This window comes from Xiphophorus couchianus, chromosome 23, assembly GCF_001444195.1.
Source record: "Xiphophorus couchianus chromosome 23, X_couchianus-1.0, whole genome shotgun sequence".
Taxonomy (NCBI): Eukaryota; Metazoa; Chordata; class Actinopteri; order Cyprinodontiformes; family Poeciliidae; genus Xiphophorus; species Xiphophorus couchianus.
The window spans coordinates 14854021-14871093 of record NC_040250.1 but is presented as its reverse complement, the minus strand read 5'-3'; the positions used below and the strand labels follow the sequence as shown (position 1 = coordinate 14871093).

Sequence of the window (17073 nt, the reverse complement as noted above, 5' to 3'; positions counted from 1 at the left end):
AGCGGAGTTAAGAGAGGTAAACACCCCTGACCCCTTATGGATAAACGAGTGGTCAGTGGCACATTTAAACATACTTACTATCACAAAGTAAAAAAGAAATGCAGCTCTTTTAGATGGAATGGTTGCTGTTTATCTGAGCAGAAGTACAAGGGGTGAAACTGGTCAAGATATTTTTCTTAAAAAAAAGAAAAAGATTTTTGTTTTTTTCATTTTAAGTGAGCAAAAACATATATTAAAAATAATCTAACAGGAATTACTGCTGCACTTGGATTCTTGTAATAACACATGGGACTTGAGCGGATACATTGGTGGTGATATTGTTTTTGTTTTCGATGAAGTGTATCCATCCAGTTATCTTCAGTAGAAACATTATCTAGAAAACAAGAAAGAGTTGAGCTGACACAAGGAAAAAACAGTGCTGTGCCTGGCTAAGGGCCATGCAAGCTAGGCAGTAGATCGTCTATGTGTCTGCTTCATTCAGTCTTATTATTCACCTATTAAACAACTAAGAACAATATTCATTCTTTATTAGTTTGGGAGTCATAGAGGAGCACCACTGTTCTAAGACACACTTTCATTATTGTGTCCTTAATCATGTGACAGTAAATGTAAATGATCAGTAAAACTTATGAATAAATACCTGACTCCTATTCTGCCTATATAAAAGTAAGTCATTATGCAGTATTAAGTTCTGGAATTGCCTTTCCCTCACTTTGATGCCCAAGTTGCTGATCTTAGATGATTGAAGATTTACTTCTACATCATGTTTTTGTTCTTTTTTTTTTTTTTCAAAAGTGGTGCACTGTTTGGGGTATTTACATTGTTGTCAAGGGTTAGTTCTTCTCCACATATAGGCCAAAAAAGTAAAATTTGTTTTAATTGGAACAGAGCATCTTATTTTATTAAAATGCAGGGCATAATGGTTTAAGATTAAGCATTGTTTCTAGGGTCAAATTCACACAAAACATTGAAAGATTTATAAACTTTCTCACGTTTCATGTGTGAATAGGTTGCTAATTCAGACAAGAACTTGTCACTTATTATTAAACTATCAAAAATAACAATGCCAGCAATTGTTAACACTTACATGCAATGGTAGAAATGAACATTTGAAACTTTATGTTGCTGTTCAAACTTTGTCTCAAATTGAACATGTTTCATAAGTGGATAGCAATAATGATTGAATTAAAATAACTATGATTTTTCAAAAACCTTTCTCAATACAACTAAAACAGTTTATACTTGACTACAATAAAATGCATATTGTTGAGTTCTCTTTTACAAAAACATTGACAATGTGATGTGGTACTTAATACTTTCAGTTAGCTCCATGAGACATTTTTACTGGCAAATGAAGTCCTTGAAGTTGCGTTATTATATGAAGCTTTAAAACTTTGTTCCTGCTTTTTAAACTTTATAATAATTTAAAATACATACATATATTTAAAAGCAAATGCTGATTTCATTTTAGTGGTTCTAACGAGCATCACTTCAAAGTCCTGCTTATATTAGTGTTTGCAAGATAATTCTTTGCAAAAGCAGTGTTGCTCGCAACACAGGATGTGTTTCCAGAGTTCCTGGTTCTTTGAATGCAATTGTTTTTCCAGTGCAGAGGAAGGAAACTAACAGGAGTTTCCTTTGAAAGAGGAAGGTGCCCACTTCCTTTCTGTTGAAGAAAAACATGTTTGTAGTGAAGGAGGGACGTGGGACAAGAATGAGTTGGAAAAGACTCAGAATCTGTTTGCCATTCATTCTAACAACAAGTTTCAAACGGACAAGCGCATTGAACCAGGCGGTTTTACTGGTAAGAAGGCAGGCTACTAAATCTGACTTAATATATTCAATTATTTCAAGTTAGTAGTTGTATGTCAACATTTTTTACCTGTTACTGCAAAAAAGAAGAGAGCTGAGCCAGCTTACTTTTTAGTTTTGTTCATTTACCTCATTTTAATCACAGCATGGATTTGTGCTGAAGTATGGTCCTCATTATGCCTAGACGTGTTGCTACTATTGATCCAGGAGCTACTGTTTGTTAGCGCATAATTTAAGACAACTCATAAATATTGCTTCTTCTTTAGTGTGCGGATGACTGCATTCGTTATTTACTTGTACACCACTCAATTAAGATGCTTTATAAGATAATTAAATGTATGTCTAATGGACTGCAATATTTAAATCATGGATTTCTGTGCGCATAGCTCTTTGTGTGTTTCTAAATACTGTGTATGAGCACTTTAATTTATTTATTTTTCCTTTGATGTTAGCTGCAGAGCTGTGATTTCTTAGTCCTTGCCTAACAAAGCTGGGAGAATCGTGTGCTTTTGACAGGTCTGTCTTTCATTGTCTCACAAAGGATTTAGTCAATAATCGTGCAAGGATCATGCAGTTGTGGCTGAGCTTGGAGGGGGATTCCGTTCATGTTTTATGTATTTCACACATCCTCAGAACAATCCAACCTAGTAATTAATGCTCAAAATAAACATAACCATAATGCCTGTTGAGAATTTGAAAGTGTAGCAGATTCCATAATATCTCTCAGTAATGGAAAGGCATGGATTTTGTAATTATGCTGCCTTTTTAACGGATTTCATAGCAGTAATATGTAGTGTTCGTCTGTCTTGCATGCTCCAGGAATATCTATCAGGGCATAGAGGTGTGTTCACTGGGGAGGCAGACGTTAGATGGTTTACCAAACCACCCTGACATCTTGTACCACATCTGTTATGGAGCAGGCAGATGGTGTCCTTGACTCCTAGAACAGTTGAAGAGCATTGTGTAATAGCTTTTTACTATTCATAAAGTCATATGTTACTACAATTGACTTTTTAAAATGGAGCAAATATACAGTTGGTGCATAGAATATATTAAAAAAAATGTTAGGCTAATGTTTGGTTTGTACTTTCTTGTAAAATCATAACCAGTCATTTATGTTTTTGAAAGGCAGAAATAAACAATAGCTGTTGGAGTCCAAATCTTTTGTTGCAAGTGAAGTGGGCGAATTACAGTTGTTTTAATATGAGCTCTTTCACTCACTGTAGTCGTGAAGGAGGAGATCAAAGAGAAAACAAATCAGGCTGTGTTTAGATTCATGTTTGTATTCACAGTATTAAAAGTCTAAAAACTAAGAGTGTGGAACTGTTTTAAAGAACCAAGGTGGATTTCTTTTTTTATTCGATGTAGTTTGTCCTTAAAAAATGTCTCGACAAGGAGCTTTGAAATATTTAGTAGGTGAAATGAGGAATGGTGAGTTTATTTAATAAATATATTTACAATTTATTTAATAATTCCACAGTTTTTACAGAACAAAATATACCCTTATACAATTTAGTTCTTAAATTGGCCATGCTTTTGATTAAGAGACATGTCCCCAAATTATCTGAACAGCACTGTTTTCTCTGTGCTTCTTACTTTGAAGCTGAGAGTTTAGGTTTTGTACAATGGGGCAGTTAAAGCTGCGGATAAATGTCAAAAACAAATAAAGACAGCTTTCTGATGCTCTGACTGTGAAACTGACAGCTTACTGACCTTGAAGGTTCATCAGTATGTAGCTTTTCAATTGTAAGCGCTGAGGCTTTCAAGAAAGGGACCAAAAGAGAATATTTTTTCTGCATGGCTACCTCACATTGAGACGTTCTCCCCGTGGGATTCTGTTTGATGTGTGACTAACAGACTGCACAGATGTGTGCTGGTGTGAAATTAATTTATTTTTGCCTTTGATGGGGTGAATTTATGTCTGTTTTTGAACACATAAGCTGTGAGTCGTGTCTCACAGCTTATCTGTTTATGAATGTATATGCATGGATACAGAGATGCTCAAATCCAAAATTTTTGGTTTACCTTAAATGATAATGTCTAAGTTCAAGGTATCCAGCCATTGCTGATATTTTCGGATCCAGAACACATTAAAGTTATGATACAGAACAGCAAGACCTGTATGCAGATTGCTGAGACCAAGGGGGATGAGGGCATAATGGACTTCCAAACTTACAGTATCTTAAAAAGTCTCCTGCTTCAACTCTTTAGTTTTAATGAAGGTACAACAATTTATCTGAAAAAGCCACTATATTAATTCACAAACACACCTTCATGACAAGCTTTTATGCTATGAAAGGTATTATTTATTCAACAGCTTAAATTTGAGAGTACAAGGAGTGCCACAAAGCAACTTAATACAACAAATGTTTTCACTAATATACGAAGACAAGAACACATGATGGTCAAAGTTTCAAACTGTTTTCAACAATTGTAACAGCCTTTCTATGTAATTTCTAGAATGTAAATGCGTGTATCTACCTTGTGTCTGTTAACAATTGCAAGTTATGTAAGCTCCACGGCAGATAGGGGTTGAAAATGGAAAAAAAGGATGCATTTAGGTTGGCTTTCCTGTTGCCTGGCAAACACCCTCCACCCTGGAGGTGTGGACTTTATTGAGGTTTTAAATTTTACCCAATTGCTAATGTTTGCTCATGACGCATGTAATTCGCCAGTTCAATGCTAAGAAGCTTACAGAAAGTCGCTTGCACTGTAAACAATCATCCTCCACTGCGAAGAGAGAAGTGCTAATCCACACAAGGCAGCTGTTAATGTTCATTCAATATTTGGAAGCGTGGCCAACACAGACGGAACCTTCACTTCATTAGCTGCTTTTGGCAAAACTACAAGCAGACCACAATTCTAAAACAGCAAAGAGAATTGTTTCATTAAGTTATTGCTCTCTACAGCTCCTTTTGTTCTCTGATTGGCCCGGTCAAAAATTGACCGGGGATAATTCAAGTCAAGGGGAGAAATCCCAGATTATGCTAGAAGCAAGATTTTTTTTTTAGCTGAATTACACAGGAAAGCAATGGCCAGGCTGGTTTTTATGTTATCTGCTTGATGTCATAGTTGGTTCCCTTCTGAGATAACTTCTCTTTGACATAACTTACTCTGCTCTAGATGTTTACACAAAACATATAAAAATACACTTCTTTTGTGTCTATTTCTTTTTGAAAACAATAACATATCTGAAGACAGTGATGCTGCACAGCATGGGACTTACCCTGCAGCAGCAATGCCCACTGACAGAATCCTTTCATATTATGCTTCACCATATGTGTAAACCTAAGGTAACCTGCCCAGTAAAAAAAAAAAACATTCATTGATACATTAGAATTTTTTTATTATTGAGAAAGGCTAAACGTTTTAGTATTATTAACTGTAAGTATGCAAAAATGTTTTGGGCTGTTACCTTAAAGATCCATAATATAATCAGCTCCACTTGATATACAGTATATATATATCAAGTACATATATATACTGGGATGGCATATGACTGATCCTGGTCCTGCTGGAGGACTCTTTCTGATAAAAGGACTAGCCAGTGTTGTAGTCAAGACCACCTAACCCAAGACCAAGACCAGAGTGTATCAAGACCGAGACAAGACCAAGACTTTTAGTGTCCGAGACCAAGTCAAGACCAAGACCGAGGGAAATCGAGACCAAGTCAAGACCAAGACCAGTGCCCCGCGCTACAGGACACAATAAAATGTGAAATATGATCAAAATTGCTAATCAAATTGATCTGAAAGATTCACATTCCCATAAAAACACCTAGATATTAAATACTTAGAGCTGAAATAAATTTCACCAACATTAAGCAGAACTCTTTGTTCTGCTTATCTAAAAAGATAATGCCCTGGGCATTTGCCCATATAATTCATGTCAGAAATCACCACTGTCTGCACCATTAAACATAGCAATTGAGGCAATGCCCTGACGGTAAACTCAACTAAGAACACTGACCAAAGAGCAACAAGCAAGAAGTAACCAAGCACAAGGCGCTCACCATGACTGTTCTCATCCTCTCTCCCACTGCATGAACCAGGCAGCACAATGCTGTAATGTCTACCATCATGGCAGGCATTACAGCTGCCACTTTGAACGAAAACAATTCTTGTGTTTTATTTATTTGCTAATTAAATAAATATCAATATATAATTAAATAAAATAATAGCTACTGAAGTGCACGCAGAGCATTATAAGAACGAAGAACGGCTCTCAGTGAGGCTCCAGTCCTTTCTTCTTAGTAAAGAGAAGTTCAGAAGACTCGGATCGTTCGTGAATGTCACGTCACTATATTGCAGACTTTTGGACACACTGTTGTCCCATACATGCGACACGTCAGTCATAAACCTCCGCACAATAATTCAGCGCAGCGAGTGACTTTTTATCCCATCGCAAATGCTTGTGTGTCTCTGCACAGCTAGCTTTGCTAACGTCATGTCAACGGAGCTAACCTTCCTTTGAGCTTCTTTTCTAAGTGACGAAAAAAGTTAGACGTAGTCCCCACCGTCTATGAAAGCGAAGCGCTGCTGAATTAGCTGTCGCCATCGGATGTCTTATTATTTATGCAGCGCAATTCTATTACTGACGATTAGACAGACACCTTCTGCCGCTCAAAGGAACCCACTGCGCATGTCTGAGAGCGCTGCGTGCGGGAAACAAGTAATTGATAAGTCACGTTATTGCTTGGATTTTAATCGGTGCGTTTTGCATCCAGTGAAAACAAACATGTTAACAAATAAACTTGACAGTATGCCGTAAGTTTAGTGATATTTTCACAGTTGCGGTCTTGACTGGTCTTGAAATAAAATCCCGAGTCCTCAGCGCCCGAGACCGAGACAAGTCCGAGACGAGACCGGTCTCTAATACTACAACACTGGGACTAATTTCTTTCTACCCTAGTCTCATGCTTGCTCAAGATAAATGGTTGATGCCAAGTTAAGCACCCAATCATTGGGGCTGTTTTATAATTGGCATTGTAAATCAAATATGACTATAGCTTACTAAAATGCATAGAATTGTATTTATAAAATTGGATTTGAATCAGTTTATCTGACTGGATTGATCTGATTGTATGTTTCTGTACAGAAATTGAACCTGCTTTTCTTGTAAAGTGAATTAATGCAAAAATACTGTCTGGGATATTGGATAGTACGGTGGAATCAACGAGATATTTAATCCAAGAATGACATGAACCAGATTTGATACCAGTATTGGATCTGCTCAATCCCACCAACCTTATGAGTTTATGTTAATTGTTTCGAAGGTTCTTTCTGGGCCACTCCTCAAATAGGCAGTGGTTTGCTTTGTTATGATGTGACCTCATCAGCCTGACTCCATGATACTCCACCTTCTCTGAGCAGCAGGAGCAGGCAGTCACATTATCACTCAAATACACAGAAACCTACAACTACCCACACAGAGCAGAAGTAAAAGAGTATAGGAAGGGCTTAAGAGATCTTCTCATTGAGATTCCAGGATATATGTGCCTGTTTCTGACAGAACGTGTGCAGAGTGTGTTACTGTGTGCATAGGAAAGACAAGCAGGATGTGTGAGAGAGAGTAAAAGAGAGAGAGAGGGAGAGGGAGAAAGCGAAACAGAGGAGGCACAGGGGTGGGAGGGTAGATCATGCATGTGCATTATCTCAGCTCCAGCGGCACAGCAGCAGCAAACAGAAACAGCAGCAGCACAGGAGGGAAGGAGAGAAAGAGAAAGACAGGAGGGAGAGTCTGAGGGAGGGTTGTAGTCTCAGGCAAAGGAACAAAAGCTGCAGAGAGTAGCTTTCCATCTCCGCTAAAAAGACCAACGGTGGTGTTTTACAAAGAGGAGGAGGTGGTCATGATAATAGTGAGACCGTAACGAAACAGAAGAGGCACACTGTAATCAGTGCAGACTGAAAGCAAGACTCTTCTCCTCTTTGCTCTCCATGTTTTTGGGGACTCAGCATACCACTGCCTGCGTCTCCAAACCCAGAAGAGGATGTCTGTGTCAGGGAAGAAGGAGTTTGATGTGAAACAGATCCTCAGGCTCCGTTGGCGCTGGTTCAGCCATTCATCTCAAGGTTCTGCTGGTGGTGGAGGTGGCAGTGTGGGAAGCTACATCCAGCAGGATGGCCTGGACCACAGAGGAACTCCTGTCCAGGGACGACTGAAGAGCCACTCACGGGAAAGGGGCATCGGAGGATTGCGGAAGACCAGCAGTCCTGTGCACAGCGTCATGTCGCAAACGCCAGGGCCAACACCTGTCTATGTCAGGACAGGTCATCAGTCATGGCATCATCAACCCAACACCATCCAGGGCCTCCAGGTCAACGAGGAGTATCCAAAGAGCATTTCCTCTCCCAGCACAACGAGGAAAGAGGAAACAAACTCTGGCCAGGAAGTAATGATAAGCAGCACAGAGGAACCTGCAGAGGTGGAAGCCAGAGACAGGTATGACTACTGATGGGTGTCAGTAAGCTTGGAGGCAGATATTGCTATGCCTCATTTGTCCCTTTATAATATGTATGAAAATAGGTAAAGATGTGATTATAGGATTTTATTTCCTTTTTCTTTCTTATTTGAAGAAACAAGTTAGCTTCAAAATAAAAATGTTATCTTAAGAAAAATGTCTGAACCCTAAGGCAACATCAATTATAAAAAAATTAAAATGTTTTCATTTGCTAATGGAACTAAAATTCCTTTTAAGTAAATAATTCTTAAATCTCAATGTCACATTTTCTTAGTCATGTCAGAAAAACCTTCTGCTTTTTTAATGTTTTAGTGCTAAACCAAGTATTAATATCCTTTAAATAAGCTAAATGAGGTCTACCTGCACAATATGTTTTCTGTATCTTTTGCTAGTCAGCTAACATCATGGCTCACCTGAGAACAACTATTCCTTACTGTCCACAGCATGTTAGGCAGGGTAAACCAATAAAACACCTTTTTAATTATTTACAACTGGGGTCTTTTCTGCTTCCTTTTTCATTTTGTGGCCTGGATCACACTGAGTGCTCCTTTGCATTATTCCTATAAGCACTTCATTTTTTACACAACACGCTAATGGATTTTTTCCATTGAGTTAAAAGTGGATAGCAGGAAAGATTCATTAGATCATCTAACATGTCTTCGACCTATAAAAAGAGGTGGTAATGAAATAAGATGATTTATCCTTAGAGTCAGCCACAACTCTGTCCTGTTCGTGTGCTAAAAGCTAGTGTAGCTTCAAACAAGGTTAAAATCTTTTGACAAATCCTTATGCTAAACCAATTTAGTTGTAAATACCTTCCTTTGCCTATAAATGTTGCATTTCTTCTACACGTTTTCTTGTGATCCTACATCATCTTCAAGGAAGTAAACAGGTTAGAGATGTACCTGTGAGTATCAGCCTGTTTGTGCGCATGCTGTCTAGCAGAACACTAAGAGCACCTCACAAGATAGATGAAAAGACCAACTCTCCTTTTATCTTGGCTGTGACATTCTGAGGTGATTGGTCCTTAAGCTCTGCTGATTCCCCGTGTGCCTTTGTTCCGTGCACCTGGTGATGAAATGAACAATGATGGTAAACCTGTTCCTTTGTTTTAGATAGAGCTCAGTGTGTAGTGCCAAATGCGTAGTCTGATGCTCTACAGTGAAAAATGTGTCAGTGTGGATTGAATGAATGCCACAGGCAGTGGATGGTTGGGCTCCCTGAACTGAGCATGAATTATTCCGAGTTAAGATACGGCTTTAGAATCAACTCCACATTCTTCTCTTCATGTCGGCATAATTGGCAGATGTTCATGTTTTGGAGTCCCTGTGTGTGAAAAGGGCATGCATAAAAGATGTGCCTCACAGTGAAAATGCGTAGCTCTCCGACTCCCAGGAACCTTGAGTTCGTGTTGGCCAGCGCATTTTGACAATTATACTGAATTATTGAAACATTTCTGTTCTATTGGATCATAAAATCCATCCTTGGGCTATGTATTCACTACAACACTGATATTAATTTATGTATTAAACAGTGCTAGGCTTTTAACAACACCAAATTGTTTTATTTCTCACATAAAACTAGGCAGTTTGGAAATTAGAGCGATTCAGAGGTCATCCTTTGAAATGCAAGGTTTTTGTAACATGTAAAAATAAGAACATCCTGTACAATACAACTTAAAAACAAATACATTAGGACAGTAAAGTGGACAACCTGGTTGCACAAATGTGCATGTACATATTAATCCCATTTCAACACCAAACATCAGTTATTGTATTCTGAACATATTATAATTGTGGTAGAATTTATTTCAGATTATTGCTCATTGAATCCATCCAAAATCCAGAGTTTGAAGAGCAGTTACAAAATATTAAAAGCATTTCTTTGAACAAAGGTATCAATCAGGAAAGTGGCCTAAAGTTTTTTTTGTTTGTATGTTTTTTTTTCCAGTTTTGAGCCATGACATTCAGGTGTCTGAGAACTAAAGATGAAAAGGAACTTTACTTTTCAATATCACACAGTGTCCAAATGTGTGTACACAGATCAATAATGGAATGACTTCATCTGAAGAATCTTAAACTTTTGTGCTGACCCAGACAGAATATGAAACAAAATCTGACAAAAAATCAGATGTGAATAGGACTGTGCCCAAGAAATGTTTTCACAATTTCAGAAATTGTTGGAAAATAATGACATCAAAATGTAGAAGCCTGAGAGATTCCTTTAAAGAATACTGAATGCTGAAATTAAATAAAAACAATTAAATTAAGCATTTGTCTTTAAATCCTCCCCCTCCCCTCATTCTTTTATCACAATATAAGTTGGAAAAGTGTTTACAACTAATAGTTTTCATGTTATCTAATTTTATTACACCGCAAAAATCTAGCATTTTAGCAGGGATGTGTAAGCACTTGAAAGCCGCCGTATACGTCTGGAGCATTCAAAATGTAAAATAAAGAAAAAAGTTTTCAAATATCAGTTCATCTATAGCTGTATGTTGCATCAAGCTGCTTTTAAATGCTGATCATGCCTCATGGAAACACAGCCGCTCAGTAGCTTTGGTATAAACTCTCCATGTTGAGATGTATAACGCAAAGCCAAATTAGACCAGTGACTGTGTGACACATCATGGCTCACGCATTCATCTGTAGCTAAGCAGATGTGGATGGCACTGAGATATGTACATTTATTTACCTCACCAGCTGGGTGGCCCTAATACGTCTCACATCATAAATCCCTGACACGTAATTTGTCACAGTCTCTCAGGCTGAAACTAGAGAATGCTTCTGTTGCTTGTCAGAAAAAAACAAAAGTTCAGCTGTAGTTTGAAAATGTGTCAGTCATTTTTTGGTGTGTGTGTGTGCCTCTCCATAATTAGCTTCATTCATGAAGTTGCTATAAATAGACCGCCCCATTAATATGATTTTTAAAATCAAACTCGTTTCCTGCTTGTTCATGTAATATTTCAAGTTACTCTCAAGTTGAATTAACTGATAAAAACAATGAAGATTCCCTATTGAAATATCCCTTAATAGAATATAGTAACAGTACAGATTTAGCTTTAAATGCACAGTTTCATGTTGCAGCAAAATAATTGCATGGTAAAAATTGTCTTATGTTTACTTGGTACATGAATGTATTTGAGTTTTAAATGGACATCATGTCAGTGCTTTGCAAAGGTTTTCCCTTGAACATATTGTCACATTATGAACAGATATTAAAGGGATTTCTTTTCAGTTTTCTCTGATGGCAAAACAAATTGGTTCATTATTGTGAACTCTAAAAATTCATATATGGATAAAAATTAAAACTTGGAGTATAGTATCCACACCTCCTGAGTCAATGCTAATGGTTGAAGAACTTTTCATAACAATTAAAGTTTTTTGGCAAATGTCTCTACCACCTTTGGACATCCAGAAACTAAATTATTTATTCTTTCTTATGTTCAAGAAAACTCAAGTTAACATGAAAACTCAAGTTAAGTCTAATTAGATGCTGTCTGTGAACATCAGTTTTCAAATTGTATCTGGCCCACAAGATAATTTCCTATGTTCACCATTATTACAGTGCTCACCAGTCATGCAACATATGTTCATATGTTCATATGATGTTTGATGATCATTGCTATCCTGCTGAAAGGTGAACCTCCACCTTTGTGGCCTCTAACAGTTTTTCCCTCTAGCACTACCCTGTATTTACCTCCATCTATCTTTCTATCAAATCTGATCAGCTTTTCTGTTCTTGGTGAAGAAAAGCTTCTCTGCAGCATGATGATACCACCACCATGGTTCGCCAGTGGGAATGATATGCTCAACATAAACATACAGTAGATACAGATACAGATTAAACAATGTCTTCTTGTCAATCTATAAAATTTCAGACTCACTGGTGTCCTGACAAAACATGTGTCCCACCTGGGCTGTGGAATCTCTGCAGTTCCTTCAGAATGATCTCATGCCTCTTGGCTTCTTCTTTGATTAATAATGTGGACAGCCATGTCTTGGAGGTTTTTCAGATGTGTCATAAGCTTTCATTTTAGGTGATGAATTGAACTCTCTGAGATGTTCAAAGTTTGGATGACTGTATAACCTAACTCTGCTTCAAACCTCTCCACATTATTCCTGATCTGCTTGTTGTTTATCCTTGGTGTTGCTGATGCTTATTGCTCACTAACTGGTACCTAAAAACCTCTAAAGACTTCACTGAATAGCTGGATTCAAACAGAGATTACATCACAGACAAGTGGACTCTTTGAACATATTAGATGACTTCTGATGGCACTTGGCTGCACTGGATATTATTTAGGAGTATTAGATTAAAGGGGCCCCTACCACACTTATATAGATATTGCTTTTATTGGTCTGTTTGTGAAATACATATGTTTAAAACTTTATTGTGTAATAGTTCTAAACCCCCTTGAGGTAAGATGTCAGACGTTATTAATGTCTGACAAAGTAATTTCTTTCTTTGTCGTTAGATATAACATTAGTTTATATAATTTTCCTCTTCCAAGTGAGTGTATCAGTCCATTCAAGCAACATCGTTAAATTCTGCTCATAAACTGAAATGGGGTTCAAATTATTTCCGTGCTTTTTATCCACCTTGTCCTTTTGTGTCCCTACCTATATACTTATACTTGTTATATCCTCATGACTCTCATCCAAATAACCTCTTTGCAATATTTGACAGAGAATATATGACCAAAGTTAACCTGAGTGGAATAGAAACCCTGACCTCTTGCACATAAACAGTAACAGAGGCTTGACTCAGCGTGTTGTTAGTTTGAATGATATCTCAATTCCCACTCCACCACCTTGGAAAAAGAAATACTACCACCTCTCCCCCTGTCAACAACAGTAATTGAGGTGTTTGTCGAATTATCAAAATGCCATGTAATAGGATCCGGTAGACACAATAAGATGCTATAAGTTGTAAATTTCACTTTATCTATTGTAATCTTAAATTACATCTACACAGGTGATATTTTTTCTCAAATAACCGCAAAGGACGTGGATAACAAGGTTAAGCTAAAGATGAAGAGAAACATCAAAACAGTCTTTGTCTTTCTGAAACAAAGCTTTAAAGTGTGGTGAATGGAAATACAACCACATTAATGCTGGACACATCCATCAGATATGTTCTGTTCAAATATGGATGAGTCAATTTCTCCTCAAAGTGAAACTAATTTTAAGAAAGTAATCTGTGGCTCTGTTTTCTATTAATTTATTAGTAGAGACCATGGCTTTATTTAACCAGTGTCCCAAGGCACATTAGAAATGAAATCAGGAGGCTGGGATGAGGATGTAAAACACAACATGAAAGAATTTAATAAATACGTGGCTACATCTTCAACAGAGATGAAAAGATATTTTTCAAAAAAATAATTTGGTTTATAATGGGATTATAATATACTTATTAGAAATTAGAGAATAGGCTAAATATGATTCAAATACATTTGTGGCCCCAAACTATAAAAATGAAAATGCTAAATACAATAACTTAACACATATATTAATTCCTTTGTAAACTTTTGTGTCAGGTTGAACTAATAAATGGCCATAAAATTAGGACTTACAAAAAACTAATAAACAATAGTCATTTGATCTCATTTTGATTATTAATACATAATCAAACCAAATCATGACATCAAGAGTTTCCTTTGAACTCTAAAAGCTTGCTTTTTACATTTTTGAGGAGACTGATGTAACTCTGCACAATAGTGCCCCTTGCTAAATTTCTTTGACCGAGAAAAATGTTTTAGCCTTCCAGTTCTTCTCTTAGGTTTATTTAAATGTAATTATCTCGTTTTGTTTTATTTTGCTCCTCCTCATTAATGATGCTATTTTGCATTGATCAAAAATATTGATTAATTTAGTCTTAATATTAGCATTCAAACAATAAAAAAAGCTTCCTATAATCTATTCATATTTGGTATAATCTGTATGTACAACTTGAGCTATAACACTGCATATTAATATGTTTATACACTAACTTCTAATGGTGATGACAGACTCATTTTCTATGCAAGTTAACCTGCCAGCAGCAAAGAGCTTTCTGCTAGGATCTGCACATTTTTCCTTTACAGAACGCCTCCAAACCCCCAGCGCACACGTTCACGAGTCTTTCTGTCTTTGTGAAGACCCTCATTGACATAATGCATCCTCTAGCTGCAGACCCCTTGTGTAAAATACATTGCAGCTTTTCTCTGAATTTGGTTGCTGCCGTTTGCAGTTTTGGTCAGGGCTACTGTTAAAGATCTGCAAGGTCATAGACAGACAGATAGACAGACAGAGCCAAGCGTTACACAAGCAATTTCAGAAAAATCTGGAATTAGAACATCTAGAATTTTTATGAACGACATAGCTCTATTCTTGCTCACTTTCAGATCACTGAAAGTAGAAAGCATGTTGGAGCATGTTTGAAGATTACTGCCCAAACATTTGGACAAGCTAATGAAATGTTGGGAGAATAAAGTATTATCAGACTATGCTGAGGTTTAATTCTCTGGATATAGTTGCATGCACCATGTTTAGAAGAATAATGGCATTGCACATCAACCCAAAACCACCAAACAAGCAGTGCAGTTTGAAGATGGGAACATTGTGGTGTGGCCTGTCAGTTAGCTCATGGCTCTGGTGATCTTCATATGATTGATGGAAGGATGATTGAGAAATGCACGGAATACAAGAAGGGTATTTTAAGATAATCACTTCAATTCATTTGAAATCTCAGAAAAGGAAGACAGGAGGACCCCAGAACCTTCCAGGTTTGAAGACCTTTTTTGTGGAAAATTTGGTCAAAATCACATCTGAACAGTACAAGTAATTAGTTCCTTCTTATAGGACATGTCTTGAGGATTTAATATCAAAACAACATTTTATGTTAAGTACTTATTCCCTGTGCCAAACTACGTAATTACCCATAACCTTATTGTTAGGATTTTTTATTTTGATGTCTAGGGCACTTATCGACTTCTGGTGTAACTTTCAAATTACTAGGTCAATTAGAAATATATTTACTGAGAAAAACAATGTCTTTTGGTGTATGTAAGAATATACAGAGAGAAAAGTTTAAACATCATGAGCATTCGTCTGATCTTCTCCCCAGATCAAGTTGCTATAGTCGGTGAGTTTGTCTCTTAACACAAAGCCCAATGGGAAAAGAATGATTGTCAAAGTACAGAGGTTGAAAGATTTCATGAAAGACACAGATTTGGCACATGATGCAAGAAGTTCTTTAGGAATTTTTGGATTCCCAACCCTGATGAAGCTGCTTAGTGGCCTTCAGGGAAAAATGACTATTATAATCCATTTTGAAAGATATTCTTCCCATTTGGCCCCGCCAGGCAAGACTTTCCCTCTTGTAGAAAGATGGAACTGATACTGCTCGGAAAAAGACAGAGATTTTCAGCAACAGCAATCTGCTACAGCAATCTTGGCAATGCAAATGGACATATTATGTCCTTAAAGATATCAAATCTTAATCCACCAATGTGTTATTACTCCTGAGCTTTGGATTTGTTTGAATCTTGTGGTAGAATTAGCACATGGTGATTTTGTAAAACAGACTTGAAAGCGGTTTCTCACCTTAAAAAAAGTGTAAAATACTGCAAATTATCATCCGCACTTGCATAGCCTGAGATAAGCTGTGTCATTTGAACAGCTCTGCTGCAGTGAGTAACATTATGGTGAGAAACCTCTAAAAGGTGTGAAGACCAAATGGCAGGTTTTCAGGTGACATACGCTGTTTGCATAAAATCTACTCAGAGATAATGTGCAATAATTTAAAAAAAGCTAAGTCTCCTATTTTGGTTTAGTTTTTTAGACCAATGTATTTATTTTTTTTTGCTTATATATAGCCAGTTAACTTTTTTATGGGCTCTCATATTTTTTGGGAATTGCTGAGTAATATGGTCATGTGCTTGAGCCGCACTGTCCCAAAAGCAGTTACTTTATTGCAAGGCATTTTGGAGTTTTAGTGCCTTAATAAAATTGGGCTATACCTCTGATGAGCAGCCCACTACTAGGAGCACAATATACACCTCGGCGCAAATTTACGGCTCCCCTGAACGTGGTACCAAAGCAATTAGTGTCGGAGAGATTGGTAGGCATGAAAAAGCCCTACAGCATGCCTCGGAGCCAATAGAAAAGCAATGGATCTGTTTTATGGCCCAATTGCTTATTCAGTCTTGTTTGGTGTTCCTTTGCGAGACTCTAGAGTCAGTGGGGAATACACAGACAGGGCAATAAATTACTTTTGGATTTAGCATAAAGTCACCCAATAAAGATTAGACTACAGGATACTGCAGTGACTGCAGAACAACATTAGCCATTCCCAGAGGAACCATATCATTGCTTTTGGTAAACAAAGAAAAAAAAAAAAAGTTGAATGTTTTGAGCCAAACTTCAAGACACCGTGTTAAACGGGACATCAATAGGAGCCCTAACCCACTCCATCTTTACTGCGGTATAAATCTCTATGTGTGCCAATACATTATGCTGCCACGCATTACAGTTTGGATTTGCAGTTTACTTCTATTGACAAATGTGTAATTTAACCAGTTAAAGCAGCTTTCATATCAGTGCATGAGAGACGATAAATATGGGCACAAAGTGTTTCTTCAACCAGCAAAACTGTACTATTTTCTTGTGCACTATCAGTCTTCGCACAGCAAAAAGTCCATGAGATGATGGGAATTTCTTCTGGAGAGACAGCTCGGTTGTTTATGTGGCTTAGCAAACAACCTGAAATGTCAATGAACACACTTTCTCTGTGAAGGACACCAGAGTGACGCGTTGCAT

The 17073-nt window shown here is 37.2% G+C and overlaps 1 protein-coding gene across 2 annotated transcripts in view; it reads left to right on the top strand.

The window, feature by feature from the left end:
* Window positions 1–1685: 1685 nt before the first annotated feature.
* Window positions 1686–17073, top strand: part of klhl4 (kelch-like family member 4) — a 32313-nt gene continuing 16925 nt past the window's right edge. The window contains exons 1-2 of one of the 2 annotated variants that reach the window (XM_028009035.1): window positions 1691–1804; window positions 7767–8253. In XM_028009035.1, coding sequence (XP_027864836.1) covers window positions 7802–8253 — 452 coding nt within the window. In that variant the 5' untranslated portion in view covers window positions 1691–1804; window positions 7767–7801. Of the gene's footprint in view, window positions 1805–7766; window positions 8254–17073 lie in introns of both variants that reach the window. The other variant, XM_028009036.1, reaches the window with a different exon arrangement.